Raw genomic sequence first — 16,044 nt, 5'->3', positions numbered from 1 at the left:
TTGGCCTCTGTCTCTCCCTCCCTCTGTGTGTGTGTCTCTCATGAATAAATACATAAAATCTTTTTTAAAAAAGAAAGAAATGTTAAACCAACAGATATGTTAGGTAGTCAAATGCAGTCCTATTTAACATAAGTACTCACATATATGAACTACGTAAATGCGGGAGGTGGAGTATTTTAATATTTGAAATTATGTGTTATTGGGTGTCTGTACAAAAATGTGCAAAAAGTTTACAAAGAGTATTTAAAAGACTAAGAGATTGTACTTGAAAAATAATGATCTACTTCCAAAAATAATTAAAACTTTAGGGATCCCTGGGTGGCTCAGCGGTTTGGCGCCTGCCTTTGGCCTAGGGCACGATCCTGGAGTCCCGGGATCAAGTCCCACATCGCGCTCCCAACATGGAACCTGCTTCTCCCTCTGCCTGTGTCTCTGCCTCCCCCACTCTCTCTCTATCATTAATAAATAAATAAATCTTAAAAAAAAAAAAAAAACTAAAAACACCAAACACAACCAAACTGTTGAACTACGTGATGTCTAAGGCTCCTTCTGGAGTGTGCAGAACATAAGAGGCTGGGTTGAAATGTCCTTAAGAGAAGTTATTCTGCTCTTGACAAGTTATAAGGCCCTAAGGATAGGTGCGGGGCTGGGGGTGACGTGAGGATTTGAAGCCCAAGAGCCAGTGTAGAGCACTATTGCCCACCTGCCTGTGTGGCTGAGCCGCTGGGGCTGATGAGCCAGAGAGATGTGGTCTGAATTTCTCACCTGCCTCTTATCCACAGAGAAACTTCCAGCAGGTCAGAGCTCTGTGAACTCATTTTTCCTTATCCATGAAACTGAAAAAAATCTTTGCAGGGCAATCAGGCCCTTACAGGCATTCATCTCAAGACATTCCTGGCAGCTGGGTGATTCCCCAGGGTGTGGCCTGTCCTACTCAGCTAAGGTCAAGGCAGGCCACATCCCAGGATCCAGAGACTCACAGCTGGCACCGACTCTCCATTCTTTTCCGAAAGCCGAGTATTAGGAGGGCTGAGGCTCAGACAGGAAAGAAAAGTAAGATAAAGGCATGTGTGTGTGTGTGTGTGTGTGTGTGTGTGTGTGCGCGCGCTGGGTGATCCCAATAGGTCCAGGAGTCCTAAAAAAGTGGCAGAGCTGTGGCAAATCAGGCCCAGCCTGGTGGGTGGGTCTTAAAAGCTAGAGCTATCTAATCCTCACACTGGGTCCCATATGCGCCCCCTACAGGTGGGGCCAAGACCGCAGGTAGTCTGGTTCTGGTCACTCAGGGTCTGCACCAAGTGATGGCCATGAAGGTTCCAAGGCAAGAGGAGGACAGCACAGCTAGATACCGGGAGCCAGAGAGGTAGGACACAGGCTCTACGCCCGGATATGAGTGCAAGGTGTGTTCTCTGGCCCAAGGACAGAACCTCTGTGTTTGGTAGAAGGGATATCCCACAAAGTCGAAGGCTTTCTCACACCTCCCACACTGAGCTCCGTGGGTTTGTGCAGGAGACATAACTTGGAAATATATGTGCAGATGTTGTCTCCTGAGCATCGAATTATAAGATTCCGAGGAAACCTGGAACATGGAGGGCTTCCAGACAGAGCCCTATGGCTTTGCTGGCTGTATAGTTACCACTGCATGTCTCCCACTGGCCAGGGCACTGTCCATGCACACATTTTAAGGACAAGTCTCTTTTACCACATAAAGGTTTTTATTGAACTCAAATTCAAGGGCTCCAAAGCCTGAGGAAGACAAGGGAGGCTGGAGTTTGCACTGAGGCCCAAGCCCCACCCCAGGGCCCCACTCCCCACCCCACCTACCCTCACCCCTTCCTGACTCAACCAGGGTCTCAGTAGCTACCAATCTAAGCTACCCACTCTAATTAAGTAACCCTCCCCCCTCCCCCCACCCCAGCCTAGAGCTTTGCCAAGCCAGGCACCCACCAAGGGGCATGCTGCTGCTGAGGCCAGCTCTCCACTGACCTCTTTTCTGGATCTCTCCCAGAGCCTCCCACTGCCTGCTTGGCCTCTCTCCAACCCCTCTTCATAGCCCATTTCCCAGAAGTCTCCAGGGCACGTAACTTCCTCCACCCTGGCCCTCAACTCTTCCATCCTCCCCCAGGTTTTCCACTATTCCCTCTAAAGGTTTCTCAGCTCCCTGGCCCGTTTCTCCTGCCCATCACCTCCCCACCCCTGGCAGGGCCCCAGGTCAGCGCCGGCCGGCTGCGTGGGTCCGCTGGTGGCGGATGAGGTCGGAGCTCTGTGAGAAGGCTTTTCCACAGTCATCGCACTTGTAGGGCCGCTCCCCGCTGTGCACCCGGTGGTGCTGCAGCAGTGTGGAGGAGCGGCAGAAGCCCTTGCCGCACACGGCGCACCGGTAGGGCCGCTCGCCTGTGTGGGAGCGCTGGTGCTGAATCAGCGTGGAGGAGCGGTTGAAGGTCTTGCCGCAGTCGGGGCAGCTGTAGGTACGGCCTGGCAGGTGGGTGCGGGCATGGATGGCCAGCACAGAGCTCTGGCCAAAGCGCTTGCCGCACTCAGGGCACTTGAAGGGCTTCTCACGGGCGTGGCTGCGGGCATGGGGGATAAGTGCCGAGCGCTGTGAGAAGCTCTTGCCACAGATGCCACAGCTGAAGGGCCTCTGCCCGGTGTGCACCCTCTGGTGACTACGGAGGGAAGAGTTCTGGCTGTAGCACTTGCCGCACTCGGGGCAGCTGTAGGGCCGCTCGTGGCTGTGGGTGCGCTGGTGCCGCAGGAGGTAGGAGCTGTCACCGAAGGCCTTGCCACAGTGCGGGCACTTGTAGGGCTTCTGACCAGAGTGGGTACGCTGGTGGCGAAGCAGGTAAGAGCTGTCGGCGAAGGCCTTGCCACAACGGGGACACTTGTAGGGCCGCTCGCCCGTGTGGGTGCGCTGGTGTTTGATGAGGTCAGAGCTCTGGGAGAAGGCCTTGCTACAGACCTCACATTTATAGGGCTTCTCACCCGTATGGATGCGCTGGTGCTGGATCAGGGTGGAGCCCCGCCCGAAGCTCTTCCCACAGATGCCACAGATATTAGGCCGAGGGCCCTGCCCACCCCTGGCCCGGCCACCCCGCCGACCTGGACCCCGAAGGGCCCCTGTCAGGCCCAGGGGATTTTGGAGCATCTCAAACTGGGGTGTAGCCAGCAGGGTCCCTGTGGGCATCTCAAAAGGTGGCCCTAGGGGCAGACCCCCCGTGGGCTCCTCCCCAAACCCCTGGGTGAAGGAGTCCAAGGGGTGGACTCCCAAGGGGATGCTCAAAGGACTCTTTTCTTCAGGATTCAGAAGCATCTCTGCACCTTCCTCAAATTTGGAACTTTGAGCTTCAAATTCAGGGCTTTGGGTTTTGAACTCAGGATTCTGGGGCTCATATCCTGGGCTCTGGGATTCATACCCAGGACTCCGGGGTTCATACCCAGGGCTTTTGGGTTCATACCCAGGACTCTTGGGTTCATAACCAGGGCTCCTGGGTTCATAGCCAGGGCTTTGGGGCTCATACCTTGGACTTTGGGGTTCAAACTCAGGGCTCTGAGAATCTGAGTCAGGACTTCTGGGTGCAAATTCAGGGCTTGGGGGCACAAACCCAGGGCTTCGGGATTCAAACCCTGGGCTTTCCGGCTCAAACCTGGGGCTTTGGGATTCAAACCCAGGGCTCTGCGGCTCAAACCCAGGGCTCTGGGGATCCAGCCCAAAGGGTATCTCTTCGACCTCATAGTCCCCAGTGCCTTCTTGTTGAGACATTTCTTCTTCCTCATTCTCACTCATGTTGCCTGCAGGATCAGAGAGTTACAGAAAACCCAGATTGTGTGCGGTCTGGAAGGTCATTTAGTCCCACTAGTTGCCACAAGCCTCTCCCTCCTCCAACAGGGTCGCTGGCCCTAGAGCAGGTGCTGAAATTCCCACCTCCCCCTCCGCCGACCCGGGACGTCCAGTCCCCGCCCCCGCCTCCAAGTCCCAGGTGTCCAAGCCCCCCGGCTCCCTTCCCCTCCCACGGCCCACAGCCCCCCCTCCCGCCCCCAGGCACGCTCCTCGGAGAGGCGCTCCCTCCCTCACCTTTGAGGGACCCTTCGGGGCTCCCCAGTTCGTCAGGACTTTGCACATCCCCGGGCTCGAGGCCCCACGGCGACGCCTCCCGTTCCATCCCCGCCGGCTCCCAGTGCGGCGGTGGCGGTGATGGCGGACGATCCTGCGACCAGGCCTGAGTGCCCTGAGACCCGGGCCCTCGCCGCCCGCCTGCTCAGCGCCGCCCAGGGGACCCGGCTGCCCAGCCCGGGCCCCTGAGGCCGGACGTCTTGACCCTGGGCCTCTCCAGCCGGCTGGGCCCCTCCCCTACCCACGGCCCCGCCCCCACCCACAAGGTCTCGCCTTGCCCTGGGGCCCTCCAAGGTCCCGTGCGTCGTGGCCTCGGAGGTGAGGGTCTTCACGACTCGCCCTGCCGCCCCCGGAGGCCGCTCCCCGCCCGCGACCCCGCCGTCTGGCCCCCCAGCCCGGGCTGGTCTGCGGCTATCCGACCCCCTCCTCCCCCCGCACAGGAAGTGTCCGTCCGCGGCCAGTTTCCCCCGCTGGCTAGCGCCACGGCCTCTCTAGGAGCGGCTGGAGGTGGAAACTCGTTGGCATTAACCCTGGGCTGGATGGCCCCGGCGTTCAGGTGGGGGAGGACGGGGCGCCCTGGAGCAGGCAGAAAAGGCTGGGGTAGTTTGTGTGCTGTGTCCTAGGTCTCCATCCGTCCAGGAGCCTATCTATCCGTCACCCGGGCCCTGCGTCCGTCAGTGCCTGTGGCCAAGGGCGAGGCGACAATCGAGACCAAGGTCAGCGAGAAGGAGCGACGCTTCCCGGCGCCAGCGGGGGCGGTGTCTAGCTCCCCTCCCCTCCTGGGCCTGGGGGTCAGCTCCGGCCGTGCCTCGGGAACCCGGACCGACCCCCCGCCTTGAGCTCCTGAGCCAGGGATTCCCACCCTGCCACCCCGAACTCTACTCCTCCGCACCGGTGCGCCCACCCCCACTCCTCCTGTCCCCCTCCCCTCTCTGCTCCTCCTAATCTCCACCCTACCGACTCCTGGAGGGCTAGGATCGTTGCCAAGGAAACAGCTCCGCCTCCAGTTTCCAGAAGCACCGCCCCTAACTCCCTGGGAGTGCGGCGATTGGCCGGGGGAGCTCGTGCTCTCATCGTCCCGCCTCCTAGCGCTATTCACCAACTGATAGGCTTGAATGGTCGCCAGGGAACGCCAGGCACCTTTCTGATTGGCTGGAGGGGGACCACCTACCCCAGTGGTCAGAAGTGCCCGCCGAGAGCTGAGAGGGAGGCGCCTGGCGTCTCCCTTTCAGTCGTCGGGCTGGTGCTTTCAGAACTTTTCCCGCCCCCATTTACCTTTCATTACGTCTTATCTCTGAAGAAAGCCAAGGGATCTGGAGACAGACAACCTTCTCCCCAGGTCTTCCGCATACTTCCTTTCCCAGTACTTTCCTTTCTCCCACAGGTTCCTGGTGCTGAAGGGGCCAGTCGGCGGATGCTCCCGCAGAGGCGAGGGCTGCTTTCTTTTCTATTACCTGCCTATCCCTTCCACCTTCCCTGAGATGGGAGCCTTAGTCCCAGGTTCCTGGATTTTCTCACAAAGAGGCAGGGATCTTATGGGAGTTACTTCTAGGTGAGGGTGGTGGAGTTCAGGAGGAGAAGTAGAAAACCATCTGGCCTTTAAGGGAGCTAAGAACTCTCCAGCCCTGACTTGGACAGAAACTTGAGAAGGGAACCTGAGGAACACTGCCCTTGGTGGAGCTTTGAATCAAGCAAGGGAAGAGTGATACTGGAAAGAGAATTCTTGTGCCCCTACCCCCACCCCCTTTTAGGCCCTTGCTTCTGAAAGTATTTTGGTAGCGTTCTTGACAATTGATGAGCCAAATTCTCCCTGTGTGAGTGATGCAGGAGCCGTGGCTGTGTTATCTTGTTGCCTTCTCAGACAAATGAAGGGAAGAAACTGGTTTAGGAGGAAAGATGGCATCTTCCATTCTGCTGAAAAGAGAGGAGAACAAGAATTTGGAGAATTGCAAGTAGTAGAAGCCTAGGGAAAACAGGCTTATAAATAGAATCATAATTATCTTCCTACAAATAAAGCAGGAGTAGTTTTCTCCCCTGCAGAGGAAGAGCTTCCAGCTCCATGCTTGTCTCCCACCCCAAAGTCGGTCTATCCTACAACCATGTGTGAAGAACAGCTCACATAGTTCACTACTAGATGGCCCACAAGTGTGCAGACTATGAAAGGAGAGGACCCGGGGCATACTCCGGTCATTCCCAAACCACTCACACAAACGAGAAAAAAAAAAGTCTCCTTCATGAGACACTTTTATCTGACCTCCAACCTGTTTACCCACCAGAAAATCTACACAGGAGAGAAGCTGCTCTCTACAAAGGGGATGGCGAGGCCTCCAGCCACAGCTCCGACACTATTCCATGACCTGTACTCTCCATAGCCCCACATGTAGCAGACGTCAGGCCAAGGCTTCAAGCTGCTTTGGCACCCACACTGCCACATGGAAATTCAGTCTCACTAGTGCCTAGAGTAGAAGAGTAGCTGACTTCCAGGCAGCTTCCTCCAGCACCAGTCCTATCCATGCAATGGGCCTGAGAAGCAACTAGCCTCTCTCTGCCACTCACCCAGAGCAGTGGAGGCTCTAAGAAAGGGAATCCTCTGATGTGGGTTCCAGCTTGACCCAGTACCAACTAATTCAAGGCAGGAGTCCACTGACCTTATTCTACCAGTGTGTACTAGTGAGGAAAAGCTGTGTTTGTGTTCTGAGTTGGGTGGCCACTTTGTCCATGGCATCATTCCTGGTGTGCAGCTAAGGCTTATGGTCCAGCCAACTTGGCCAACACTTGAGCATAGGTCCTCAATGGGAGGGAGACTCCTGTGTGAACTGCTTTTACCCTACATGCAACAGACAGGCCCTCTAAGAGGATCTGTCAGATGCTACAAAGAGACCTCCGTATATTCAAGATATATAGGTACCCAGGAAGAGCTCAGCCATGGCACAGTCTCCTTTGAGAAGAACAAAGAAAATGGGAGTCTTTGTATATGGCTAGGTCATCCTTTGACCTCAAGCGTTTGCAAAACTAAGAGCAGCTAGAAAGTAACATTTTGTTCAGAGCATCATTACCATGTGTAAGATTCCATCCCTGGAGATTCTGATTCAATAGTCCAGAGACAAAGCCCAGGGAGCAGACTACATTTTAGTTACTGAATGGGATTCTGTGGCAGAAAGGCCTTACTTTGAAAAATAATTGCCTAGGGGCGCATGGGTGGCTGTCAGTTAGGCATCCACCTTCAGCTTGGTCATGATCCTGGTCTTGGGATGGAGCCCTGTGTCAGGATCCCTGCAGGGAGCCTGCTTCTCCCTCTGCCCCTTCCCTCTCCACTTGTCCTCTCCTTCTCTCTCTCTCACTCTGCTTTCTCAAATGAAATCTAGGAAGGAAGGAAGGAAAAAAATACGGTCTAGAGCAAGTTTTTGCTTCTTTGAGTCATAAACATCTTTTCACAAGCTCAGATCAACACTTGTCCTTATTTTATATGGCTTGGACACGTTGGGAATGAGTCATGTGGTCATGACCTTGACATTTCACTCTGGCCTTGTGGATGGGCCTCATTTTGTCTGGTTCAGACAAGTATTTCTCCTGATGTACCAAGAAAGCCCTAGGAAAACCCTCTTTCTGACTTAAAGTGCTTTAGGGTCTGAGCCTCAAAGAACTAGGGTAGCAGAGAGAAAAGGGAGCCCCATCTCTGGTAGCAGTATCCATCCATGCCAAGAAAGGAGTAACTGAGAAGAGAGTGAGGCTGAAGCTTAAGCATTTTGTGACACTCAAAAATCAGAAAATGGCAGAAAGCTGGGTCATGAGGGCAAGAAGCAGAGGAGCTGGGTCTGACTTTGGGGCCCTATGCAAGCCCTGCAAACTTCAAAGCACTCAGAGAAAGTAGTAATTATGGTACCTTTAATTGGCAAGCTGAGGGAAGGGTCCAGATCTGGCTTTGAATCTTGAGCTGACAACTGGTGTTGCAGGCTGAGCTTTCCCCAGGCTCTGCTCAGGGTGAGGCGAGGGAAGGGTTGTACACTGGCTTCTGTAGGGAATTAAAAGCTGGTACAAAAGTAGCTCCTGCTGCCAAGGTACCTCTTTTCACTCTACCTCCCCCTTGTGACAAGATGATACATAAACCAATCCTCCCAGTAAAGTTTAGGGTAAGCCAGGTCTTGGTGAAGTCAGATTTGAAAATTAAATTGATTTCAATTCAGTTGATTCAATTGATTCAGTTGATTATTTCACTCAACAGTGTCCTTTCCCAAAAGTTTCTACTTCTTTAGAAGTTTCTCTAGGTTGACAAATCTGGTTTCTTCTTAAGGTAGGCCAGACAAGACATGGGGCAGAGTTGGATGAAGAAGGCAGGTACACGCAGGCCAGCAGAAGACATAAGGCCCTGCTATTACTCCTTGAAGTGAAGGTGAAGGAGGCATCAACGGGTCTGCTCATGGCTAGCTGCTTCATTACCTGAACAAGGCTGGACTCTGACCACAGCAGAACTGGTAGATGAATAATGGAGTCACAAGTAACACAGCTTGGGAATACACTTGAGTAGTTCCCTTGGCTACTAACCCCAAATGTTCCTGGCCTTGTCCCTCTTTGTTCATGATGAGACACTTAAACAGAGAAGCAAGCTTTTCTTGTTTGCCCTGGAACTCTCACCTCAGGCTGGTTTCTCCCTTTCCTTGCTTTGCTATTTGGCTGTTTTGTCACTCATCTTGTGACTGGGCTTCACTGACACTGGGTTGCTCTGTCCCTAGGCTAGGTCACTGCCTGGGAGTCGTTGTAGGGAGGGAGCAGATGCCTCCAGAACCCTGGCTGAGACACTGGCAAGGAACTCAGGAGTGGTGTGACAAAGATGGCAGTAAACCAAGAACCCTGGAGTCTCCCTGTGTGTGACCTTGGACAGGTCATTTGACTTTCCCCAGTCTCAGAGTCCCCAAATGCAAAAAGATAGAAAGCTCTCTTCCAATTCAAAAATGTGATGAGGGCCTTCTGGCTGGGTAGAGGCTAGCTAAGGCCCAATGGTAAGGGTCTCCCAGGGAGGCCCAAGGACTGGAAGACTCAGAGCCTTCATCTTCAAAACCAAGAAGTGCCAGTCAGTGGAAATCCTACTGTGGCATGGCAAAGATACCTCTCAGTTTGGGGCCAAGTACAGTCCTGGCAGCCTCTTCCTGACTAGGCTGTCCTCTTCAAGCTACATGATTCCTTTTTTATTTTTTTAAAGGTTTATTTATTTATTCAGAGGGAGCAAGACAGAGGCAGAGACAGGCAGAGGGAGAAGCAGGCTCCGTGCAGGAAGCCTGACATGGGACTCAATCCTGAGTCTCCAGGATCACACCCTGGGCTGCAGGCAGCACTAAACCGCTGCGCTACAGGGGCTGCCCAAGCTACATGATTCCTTCCTCAGACAGTTATGAGGGCAAAATGAGTTAATGAACAAGACATTACTTTGTAAACCAGAAAACGTGACACAAGTAAACATCTGAAATAAAGCCTGCTTTTACTTCTTTCCTGCCACCCTTTCATATAGGTGCTGTCTACCTGAATCCCTGGTTCAGGAAAACATGACTGCTATACACCAGTTTGCAAACTTGAACAGCTACAGGAGCCCAATGGGGCATGAAAACAAGGGGAAAGTGCCAGATGGAGGGAGTCTGCTATACCAGGGACATGGACAAGTGATGACGATGGCCAGCTGACACTCGTCAGAAGCCAGGAAGGGGTGGTGAGCATGATGAACAGCTGCCCTGCAGCTCCTGCCAACTGTGGTTCTGTAGGAACTCAGGTCGAGTTACCAAATCTTTGAATTTTTCAAAAGAGGCCAGAAACCTGGATTTTTGTGTAAAATATCCTTTTAAGTCTTAACCATAATTTGTAACATTTTTAAAATGCTGGTTGGGCCAAAAATAATTTGTAAACAGTTATTACAAGCCAGATCCAGTACATGGCCATCAGTTTTTAACTCCTGCAGTGAAGACAATGGATACAACAAAGTTCCCTATCTCAATTCTCTTAACACGTCTCTTAACAGCCTTCTCTTCCCCACAGTGGAGGTCTTATCTAGGTGCTTACCTCAGCCCTAATGGAGCAGAGGGGGCTTCTAGAGTCTGGACAGTAGGGAGCAAGGTGTCAGCAGATCAGGCTTGTGAAGGCCTAAGATAAGATGGTCCTCATCCCCCAGGTCCACCTCTTGCCTGGAATTCTGCGACCTCCCTGGAGCTGCCACAGAGGTTCAGGCCCCAGAGGCCACCCTGGGCCTCAGGCGAGGTTTAGATCTTCACCCTTTGCCTTGACATCTCTGAGACCATCACCCACACTCCTGGAATATTTCTGGGTAGTGCTGGAAACCCACAGGTGGGTCCAGGTCCTCTTGGCCAGGGGCCAGAGGCACAGGCAGCCCACTGGCACCCTGGCCCCTGTGCCCCCCGGCACCAGGCCGATGGACCCACTGGTGCTTGGCCATGGCTGATTTCTGGCCAAAGCACCTGCCACACTGAGGACATGGGTAGGGGCGTTCACCGCTGTGGGTACGACGATGGGCTGCCATTTCAGAGCTCTGCCGGAAACAGCGCCCACAGTCTGGGCACGGGTAGGGTTTCTCGCCCGTATGGGTGCGTACATGGCGCCGAAGGTCTGACGCATGGGCAAAGGCACGACCACAGTCCAGGCAGGGGAAGGGAGTCTCGCCACTGTGGACACGCTGGTGCTGGTAGAGGGCAGAGCTCTGGCTAAAGCAGCGGCCACAGTCAGCACAGCAGTAGGGCTTCTCGCCCGTGTGAACCCGCAGGTGAGTAGTGAGGGCAGAGCGCTGGGTGAAGGCCCGGCCACAGTCCAGGCAGCGGTGGGGCCGGTCCCCACGGTGGATGGCTCGGTGCTTGCTCAGAGAGGAGGCCTGGCTGAAGCCCTTGCCACAGTCAGGGCAACAGAAGGGCTTCTCTCCCGTGTGGGTGTACAGGTGCTCCACCAGGGTGGAGCGCCAAGCAAAACTCTTCCCGCACATGTAGCAACCATGACGCTGGTCTGCTCTTGGGACAGGGGGATGGGCACAGAGTGGAGGGCGACCACGGCGAGTTGCCTTGGACGGCTGCTCCAAGCTATAAGGGAGCCCGGCAGAAGGGTGTGACAGAACTGTCAGCCCAGAAGGCCGAGCTTCCACAGAAGGGCTCTTCTCCAGGGCCTCGGTCCCCTCTCTTTGTCTTTTCTCTTCCTTGTTTCTGGAATCTGCTGGGAGGTAAGGGTAGAGCTCAGGCCCTGGCTTATCCTGGTCTTTAAGGCCAAACCCCAAGCGGTGACAGAGAAGCCTTTTAAATACAGCCACCTTCTGGACCCACTGCTGCCTCTGGGACTTAGCTTGGTGCAGGCAAGGAAGCTCCGAGTGACACTTTTTACCGAGCTACAGAAAACAGAAAAGACGCAGAGACAAAGAAGGAAAGGAGGAAGGAAGGAACAGAGCACTGTACATTCTACCTTGGAGCTGAGGAATTGGAACAGGGTTGGAGGGAGGGCGGAGGGGGGGGCATTTTTGCTGGATCACCTAGGATGAGTGATGTCTAAGGGCTCTCGAGGCAGCAGGAACAGTACAAGAAAGGCAGGAAGGAGGTCGGCATTGACAAGTTCACACGGAGGGAGAAAGGAGATGGCACCAAAAATATAACAAAAAGAAACTAAAACACAAGAGGTGGCAGAAAAGCTAGAGTGTAGGACAACAGCAGGAGGGATGATGTGCAGCTCAATAGAGCTTAGAGACCAACAAGATGGGAGGGGCACAGACTGGCTGGAGAGGCAGGTACGCAGGGCCCCGCACCCCCGCCGCGCCTGGGCCACTCCCAGTCCCCTTCTAGGTGGCTGCGAGGCAGGCGCCGGCAAGGTAACAGGCGCAGGGAAGCCGGTGGCAGAGGGCAGCTGGAGGGTCGGGCCCAGAGGAGGTCCCAGGAGACGCAGTACCCAATACTTCACCTGCGTCTGTTTCTGTCACACACTCTCCCACCTCCGGATCCCGGGCATCCGGGCCCCACAGGTCGGCCTCTTCCTCCACCCAGGAGATGAGAGCGGGCTTGGCGCCTCGGAACCCTGGGGGAGGAGAACGTAAAGCCCACGCTGCCGGGAGGCCGCCCCCCGCGGTGCGGGCTTCCCAGACCTAGGGCCTCCCCACTGCCCTGCCGGCCGGGAGGCTGGGCGGGCGGGCGGGGCGGGGAGGTGGCCAGGCGAGCAGGCGGGGCCTCACCGAGCGCGCCCAGGTGGCCGTAGGTCTCCCGCATCACGTCCCGGTACAGGGCCCTCTGCGCGGGCCGCAGGCAGCCCCACTCCTCCGGGGAGAAGTACACGGCCACGTCCGCGAAGCTCACGGCGCCCGGCCTCCTCCGCTCACGCCCGGGCCCGTCCGGTTCCCACGCGGGGAGCCGGACCGGAGGCGGCGCCATGGCCAGGGCCGGGCTAGGGCCCGCGGGGCCTCCCACGCCGGAGGACTGCCCCGGGCCGGGGCGCGGTGCGGCGGGCTGCGAGGCAGCAGCCGGCCCCTCGAAGGCCCACCAGGGTGCCCAGGGACGCGGGGCCGCAAGCGGAGGGGATACAGAGCCTCAGAGAGAAATGGCGGCAAGGCGACGCGCGAACGTTGCTCCGACGCAACCGTGCCCAGATGGCGCCTCCCCCGGGGTCTCCAGGTGGCTTTGTCCGCGAGCCCTCAGCCAAAATGGCCGCGGCGGCTACAAGTGCGGGAGGCCGGCCCGCTCCACCTGGCCCCCAGGGAGGCGCGGGCCACCACGGCCCCGGGCGGGACGCGCGCGGCGGGAGGTGCGGGCTGACCTGGCCTCTGCCTCTGTGAATTCTACGCTACTTTTCTCGCCCAGCCATTCCCTCGTGGGTTCCTGGGTTTCGGCCTGTCACTGTGTGACAACAGCCTTTTTCCAATGTTGAGAGGAGAAAAATGTGGGTAAAAGAGAACTTTCTCTACTGGAAACTTCTTCGAGCCTGAAGTTCTGGGAGCTTCTATTTCAGGAGATCATACAGGCGGCGGGGGCGGGGAGGGGGGATAAGGTAAGGTCTGTAAAAGGTCAGAAGGACTCACTTTCTGCTAGGTTACTCCCTCCGCACCTACCCTGCAGGAGGCCTCTAGAACATCTATTTACTTCTAGCTCAAGCCTGGCTCCTAAGCTCCTGATCACAGAGCCACCTGCCCTCTTGCTCCTGCGAATGTCCCACTAGCACCTCCCACTAGGCAAGGCTCCAACTGAACTCCTCCCTTTATTCCCCCAGCCTGCTCCCCCTGGGATCTTTACATGCAAATGACACCAACTCTCCCTATCATTTCTTTTTTTTTTTTTAATTTTTATTTATTTATGATAGTCACAGAGAGAGAGAGAGAGGCAGAGACACAGGCAGAGGGAGAAGCAGGCTCCATGCACCGGGAGCCCGACGTGGGATTCGATCCCCGGTCTCCAGGATCGCGCCCTGGGCCAAAGGCAAGCGCCTAACCGCTGCACCACCCAGGGATCCCTCCCTATCATTTCTATCTCCAACCTCCCTCTCTCACTCCACACGTTTATTGAGGGCTTACTCTGCAGCCCCACATGACTTCATAAATACCCTACCCTAAGAACACTTGATAATTTTTTTTTTTGTCCAGCTAAATCACTGCATTTCACACACATCATGGAAATGCACCTCCTTTCACCAGATCGGATCTAGTCTGGAGCTTCTCTTGACTTCCACTTTCCAGAGGTCTCCCTGAGACTTCTGTCTAAAACTTTACACCTAGTGGATACCTCTCCCCACACCGGAAGAGCTGGGCAAGTAGAAGTGATCAAAGCAGAAAGGGGAAAAGGAAGAGAAAAAGCCCAGAAAAGATAAGGATGCAGATTTGCTCGGGGACTTGACTGAGCCCTAACTACTCCTAACCCCAGGCCCTTGAAGGACAAATTTTTTTAGTAAGAGTTTTGTCATGTCGCTGCCCACTCCTCACAGTGATAGCTCTCACACAGGCCCAGAAGAGCTCTGGGTAGTGCTAGAAACTCACAGAGGGGTCTAGACGCTCCTGAGGAGAACCCAGGGCAGAGTTCACAACCAGGTGTCAGCCCTTGAGGTCCACAACACAGGCTGCACTGGGGTCTACTGGTGGGTCTTTGGCAGAAGCACCTCCCACACGGGGGACAGGAATAAGAGGGCTTGCCTCTGTGTCAGCAGGTAGCATGAGAGGTATTAGCTGTGGCAGAAACAGGTGCCACACTAGCTGTAGACAAAGGGTCCCTCTCCAGAGTGCACTGAGTCAGGTGAAAGGTCATGGCAAAGTGTGGCTGCATTCAGGGCAGGGTGCTGTGTGAGTACCAGGCACTGAAGCTTGGTATAGACTTGGGGCTTGGGAAGCGCTGTCTATGTAGGGAGGCTTGACCACAGGCTCAGAGACCAAGCTAGTGTCTCTGATTCCAGGGGCTCAGGACAACTCCCCTCAGTAGACTCCTTCTGCTGGCTCCTTCCAAATGTATCATTTTTCTGAGTGGCTGTTTTGAAACATAGCAGATTCAAAACTTAATTTTTGCCCGGTTCAGTCAAACTCTACTCATGTTCAGGTGACAGAATCAACTTTCACAACCGCAGATGGGTACCTAGCCCCTTGGAAGCACCCATCGAGATCATGTTGACCAATTGAGGTGGTCGGTCACGAGTCAGGGACATTCCCACTTCAGGACCAACCCAAAGAGATCCCCTCAACAGCTGTTTTAAGACACAGGCACCTAGAGACAGAACGTGAACTGCTTCCATCCTAAACTTTAATTCACATGCTGCCACTGACCTAGAATTTGACTTGTACAGTGTGACCTGACCACTGGATGCCTCAATTAAGTGAGAAAGAGAAGGTCAAGATCCTAGTCCCCAGCGGCTATCATAAATTCAGGTCAGCAAAAAGTGGTAAGTAACACATAGATGGGGTTTCCTGTTCAACAAAACATATTCCCTTCTAGCTGGACCTCGAATAGTACCCCCACTTCTCATCTTTCTCTCAGTCATCTTCCTGGGGACCCTGAGCATCTACACCTCACAGCTAGGGCACCTGCTCCACCCAGGAGATGAGGGCTGATTTGGGGTCTGGGAATCCGGGAGAAGAACCCTAAGCACTCAGCACTTAGGGAAGAACCCTAAACACTTCATTCATTCATTTGATGAAAATATATTGGCCATTATTTGTGTGGCAGGCATTGTTCTAGATGTTCTAGGTGTTGGAGACATTGGTTAACCAAAATAAGGTTCCTGCTCTAAGTTTACAGTAAGCTCTAAATTTACACTGAGAGGGATGCCTGGGTGGCTCAGTGGTTGAGCCGCTGTCTTTAACTCGAGGCCTGATCCTGGAGTCCTGAGATGGGAGTCCCGCATCGGCCTCCCTGCATGGAGCCTGCTTCTCCCTCTGCCTGCGTCTCTGCCTCTCTCTCTCTCTCTCTCTCTGTGACTCTCATGAATGAATATATATATATATATATTTTTTTTCTTTCTTTCTTTTATATCTATGAGCACTAGGAGCACAGGTGCAGAGACCTTAAGGCAGTTATAGAGATAGACAGGGAGCTGCAGCTGAGACTTCCTGCATGGGGCAGAAGAGTTCCAGGGGGAATTTATTAAAAACGGCATTTGAAAAGGGCATTGAAAGGTGTTAGATTAGCTCATTAAGTTAGATGTCCAAAAAACAGATTCCTTGTAGCTGGAACCGATGGGATCATTTGTAGAGAGAGATTGCGTTTGAATTGGAGGTTAGCAGGCCACGGGCCTTGACGCCGTAGTACACAGATTCTGAACGTTTTGCAGAAAGTCCTGGGAAGGCACTGGAGAGTAGTCCGGCCTGGGCGAAGAGGCTTAGTTATAAATTTGTTAGGCCGATTTGGTGGGGAAGTCATCCTAGGGCTGAAGGGGGGCTAGGGCTGAAGTGGGGGCGAGTCTGGCACTCAGACCTGCACATCCCACCCGCCCCCTTCCCTTTT

The 16,044-nt window shown here is 54.5% G+C and overlaps 2 protein-coding genes and 1 long non-coding RNA gene across 8 annotated transcripts in view; 1 reads left to right on the top strand and 2 right to left on the bottom strand.

The window, feature by feature from the left end:
• Positions 1 to 1,693: 1,693 nt before the first annotated feature.
• Positions 1,694 to 5,183, bottom strand: ZNF768 (zinc finger protein 768). Of its 2 annotated transcripts, XM_025415861.3 has the most exons (3): positions 5,066 to 5,183; positions 4,070 to 4,789; positions 1,694 to 3,786 (listed from the first exon to the last, which is right to left on the bottom strand). In XM_025415861.3, the coding sequence occupies exons 2-3, from the start codon at positions 4,155 to 4,157 to the stop codon at positions 2,210 to 2,212; spliced, it is 1,665 nt and encodes a 554-aa protein (XP_025271646.1). In that variant the 5' UTR covers positions 4,158 to 4,789; positions 5,066 to 5,183; the 3' UTR covers positions 1,694 to 2,209. The 2 variants fall into 2 exon arrangements, with proteins under 2 accessions (XP_025271646.1, XP_025271645.1); XM_025415860.3 differs by lacking the exon at positions 5,066 to 5,183 and having other exon boundaries at positions 4,070 to 5,006.
• A 109-nt stretch (positions 5,184 to 5,292) lies between these two features.
• On the top strand, positions 5,293 to 9,915 carry LOC125755263 (uncharacterized). The gene is made up of 2 exons (XR_007411214.1): positions 5,293 to 5,447; positions 9,612 to 9,915. It is a non-coding gene; the product is annotated as an uncharacterized LOC125755263 (long non-coding RNA).
• The window catches only part of LOC112640099 (zinc finger protein 764), a 56,746-nt gene continuing 46,583 nt past the window's right edge, over positions 5,882 to 16,044 (bottom strand). The window contains exons 1-4 of one of the 5 annotated variants that reach the window (XR_007411213.1): positions 12,306 to 12,756; positions 12,038 to 12,151; positions 10,154 to 11,302; positions 5,882 to 6,019 (exon numbers count right to left, since the gene is read on the bottom strand). Coding sequence is in view for 2 of the 5 variants with exons in the window: in XM_025415863.3 (XP_025271648.3) it covers positions 10,389 to 11,302; positions 12,038 to 12,151; positions 12,306 to 12,501 (1,224 nt within the window). In the remaining 3 variants the exon portion in view is untranslated. Of the gene's footprint in view, positions 6,023 to 7,990; positions 8,121 to 9,562; positions 11,303 to 12,037; positions 12,152 to 12,305; positions 12,757 to 16,044 lie in introns of those variants that run through there. The other 4 variants (XR_007411212.1, XR_007411211.1, XM_025415863.3 and 1 more) reach the window with 4 other exon arrangements.

Source organism: Canis lupus, chromosome 6 (assembly GCF_003254725.2).
Source record: "Canis lupus dingo isolate Sandy chromosome 6, ASM325472v2, whole genome shotgun sequence".
Classification (NCBI taxonomy): Eukaryota; Metazoa; Chordata; class Mammalia; order Carnivora; family Canidae; genus Canis; species Canis lupus.
The sequence above is the reverse complement of the archived record's forward strand: the minus strand, read 5'-3'. Positions and strand labels throughout refer to the sequence as shown.

What these genes read in the sequence shown, in the direction of transcription:
- ZNF768 (XM_025415861.3), bottom strand. Translation starts at nt 4,157, where the DNA reads ATGGAACGGGAGGCGTCGCCGTGGGGCCTCGAGCCCGGGGATGTGCAA. An exon ending in CCCCGAAGGGTCCCTCAAAG is followed by an intron (nt 3,787 to 4,069) that starts GTGAGGGAGGGA and finishes CTGATCCTGCAG; the next exon opens with GCAACATGAGTGAGAATGAG.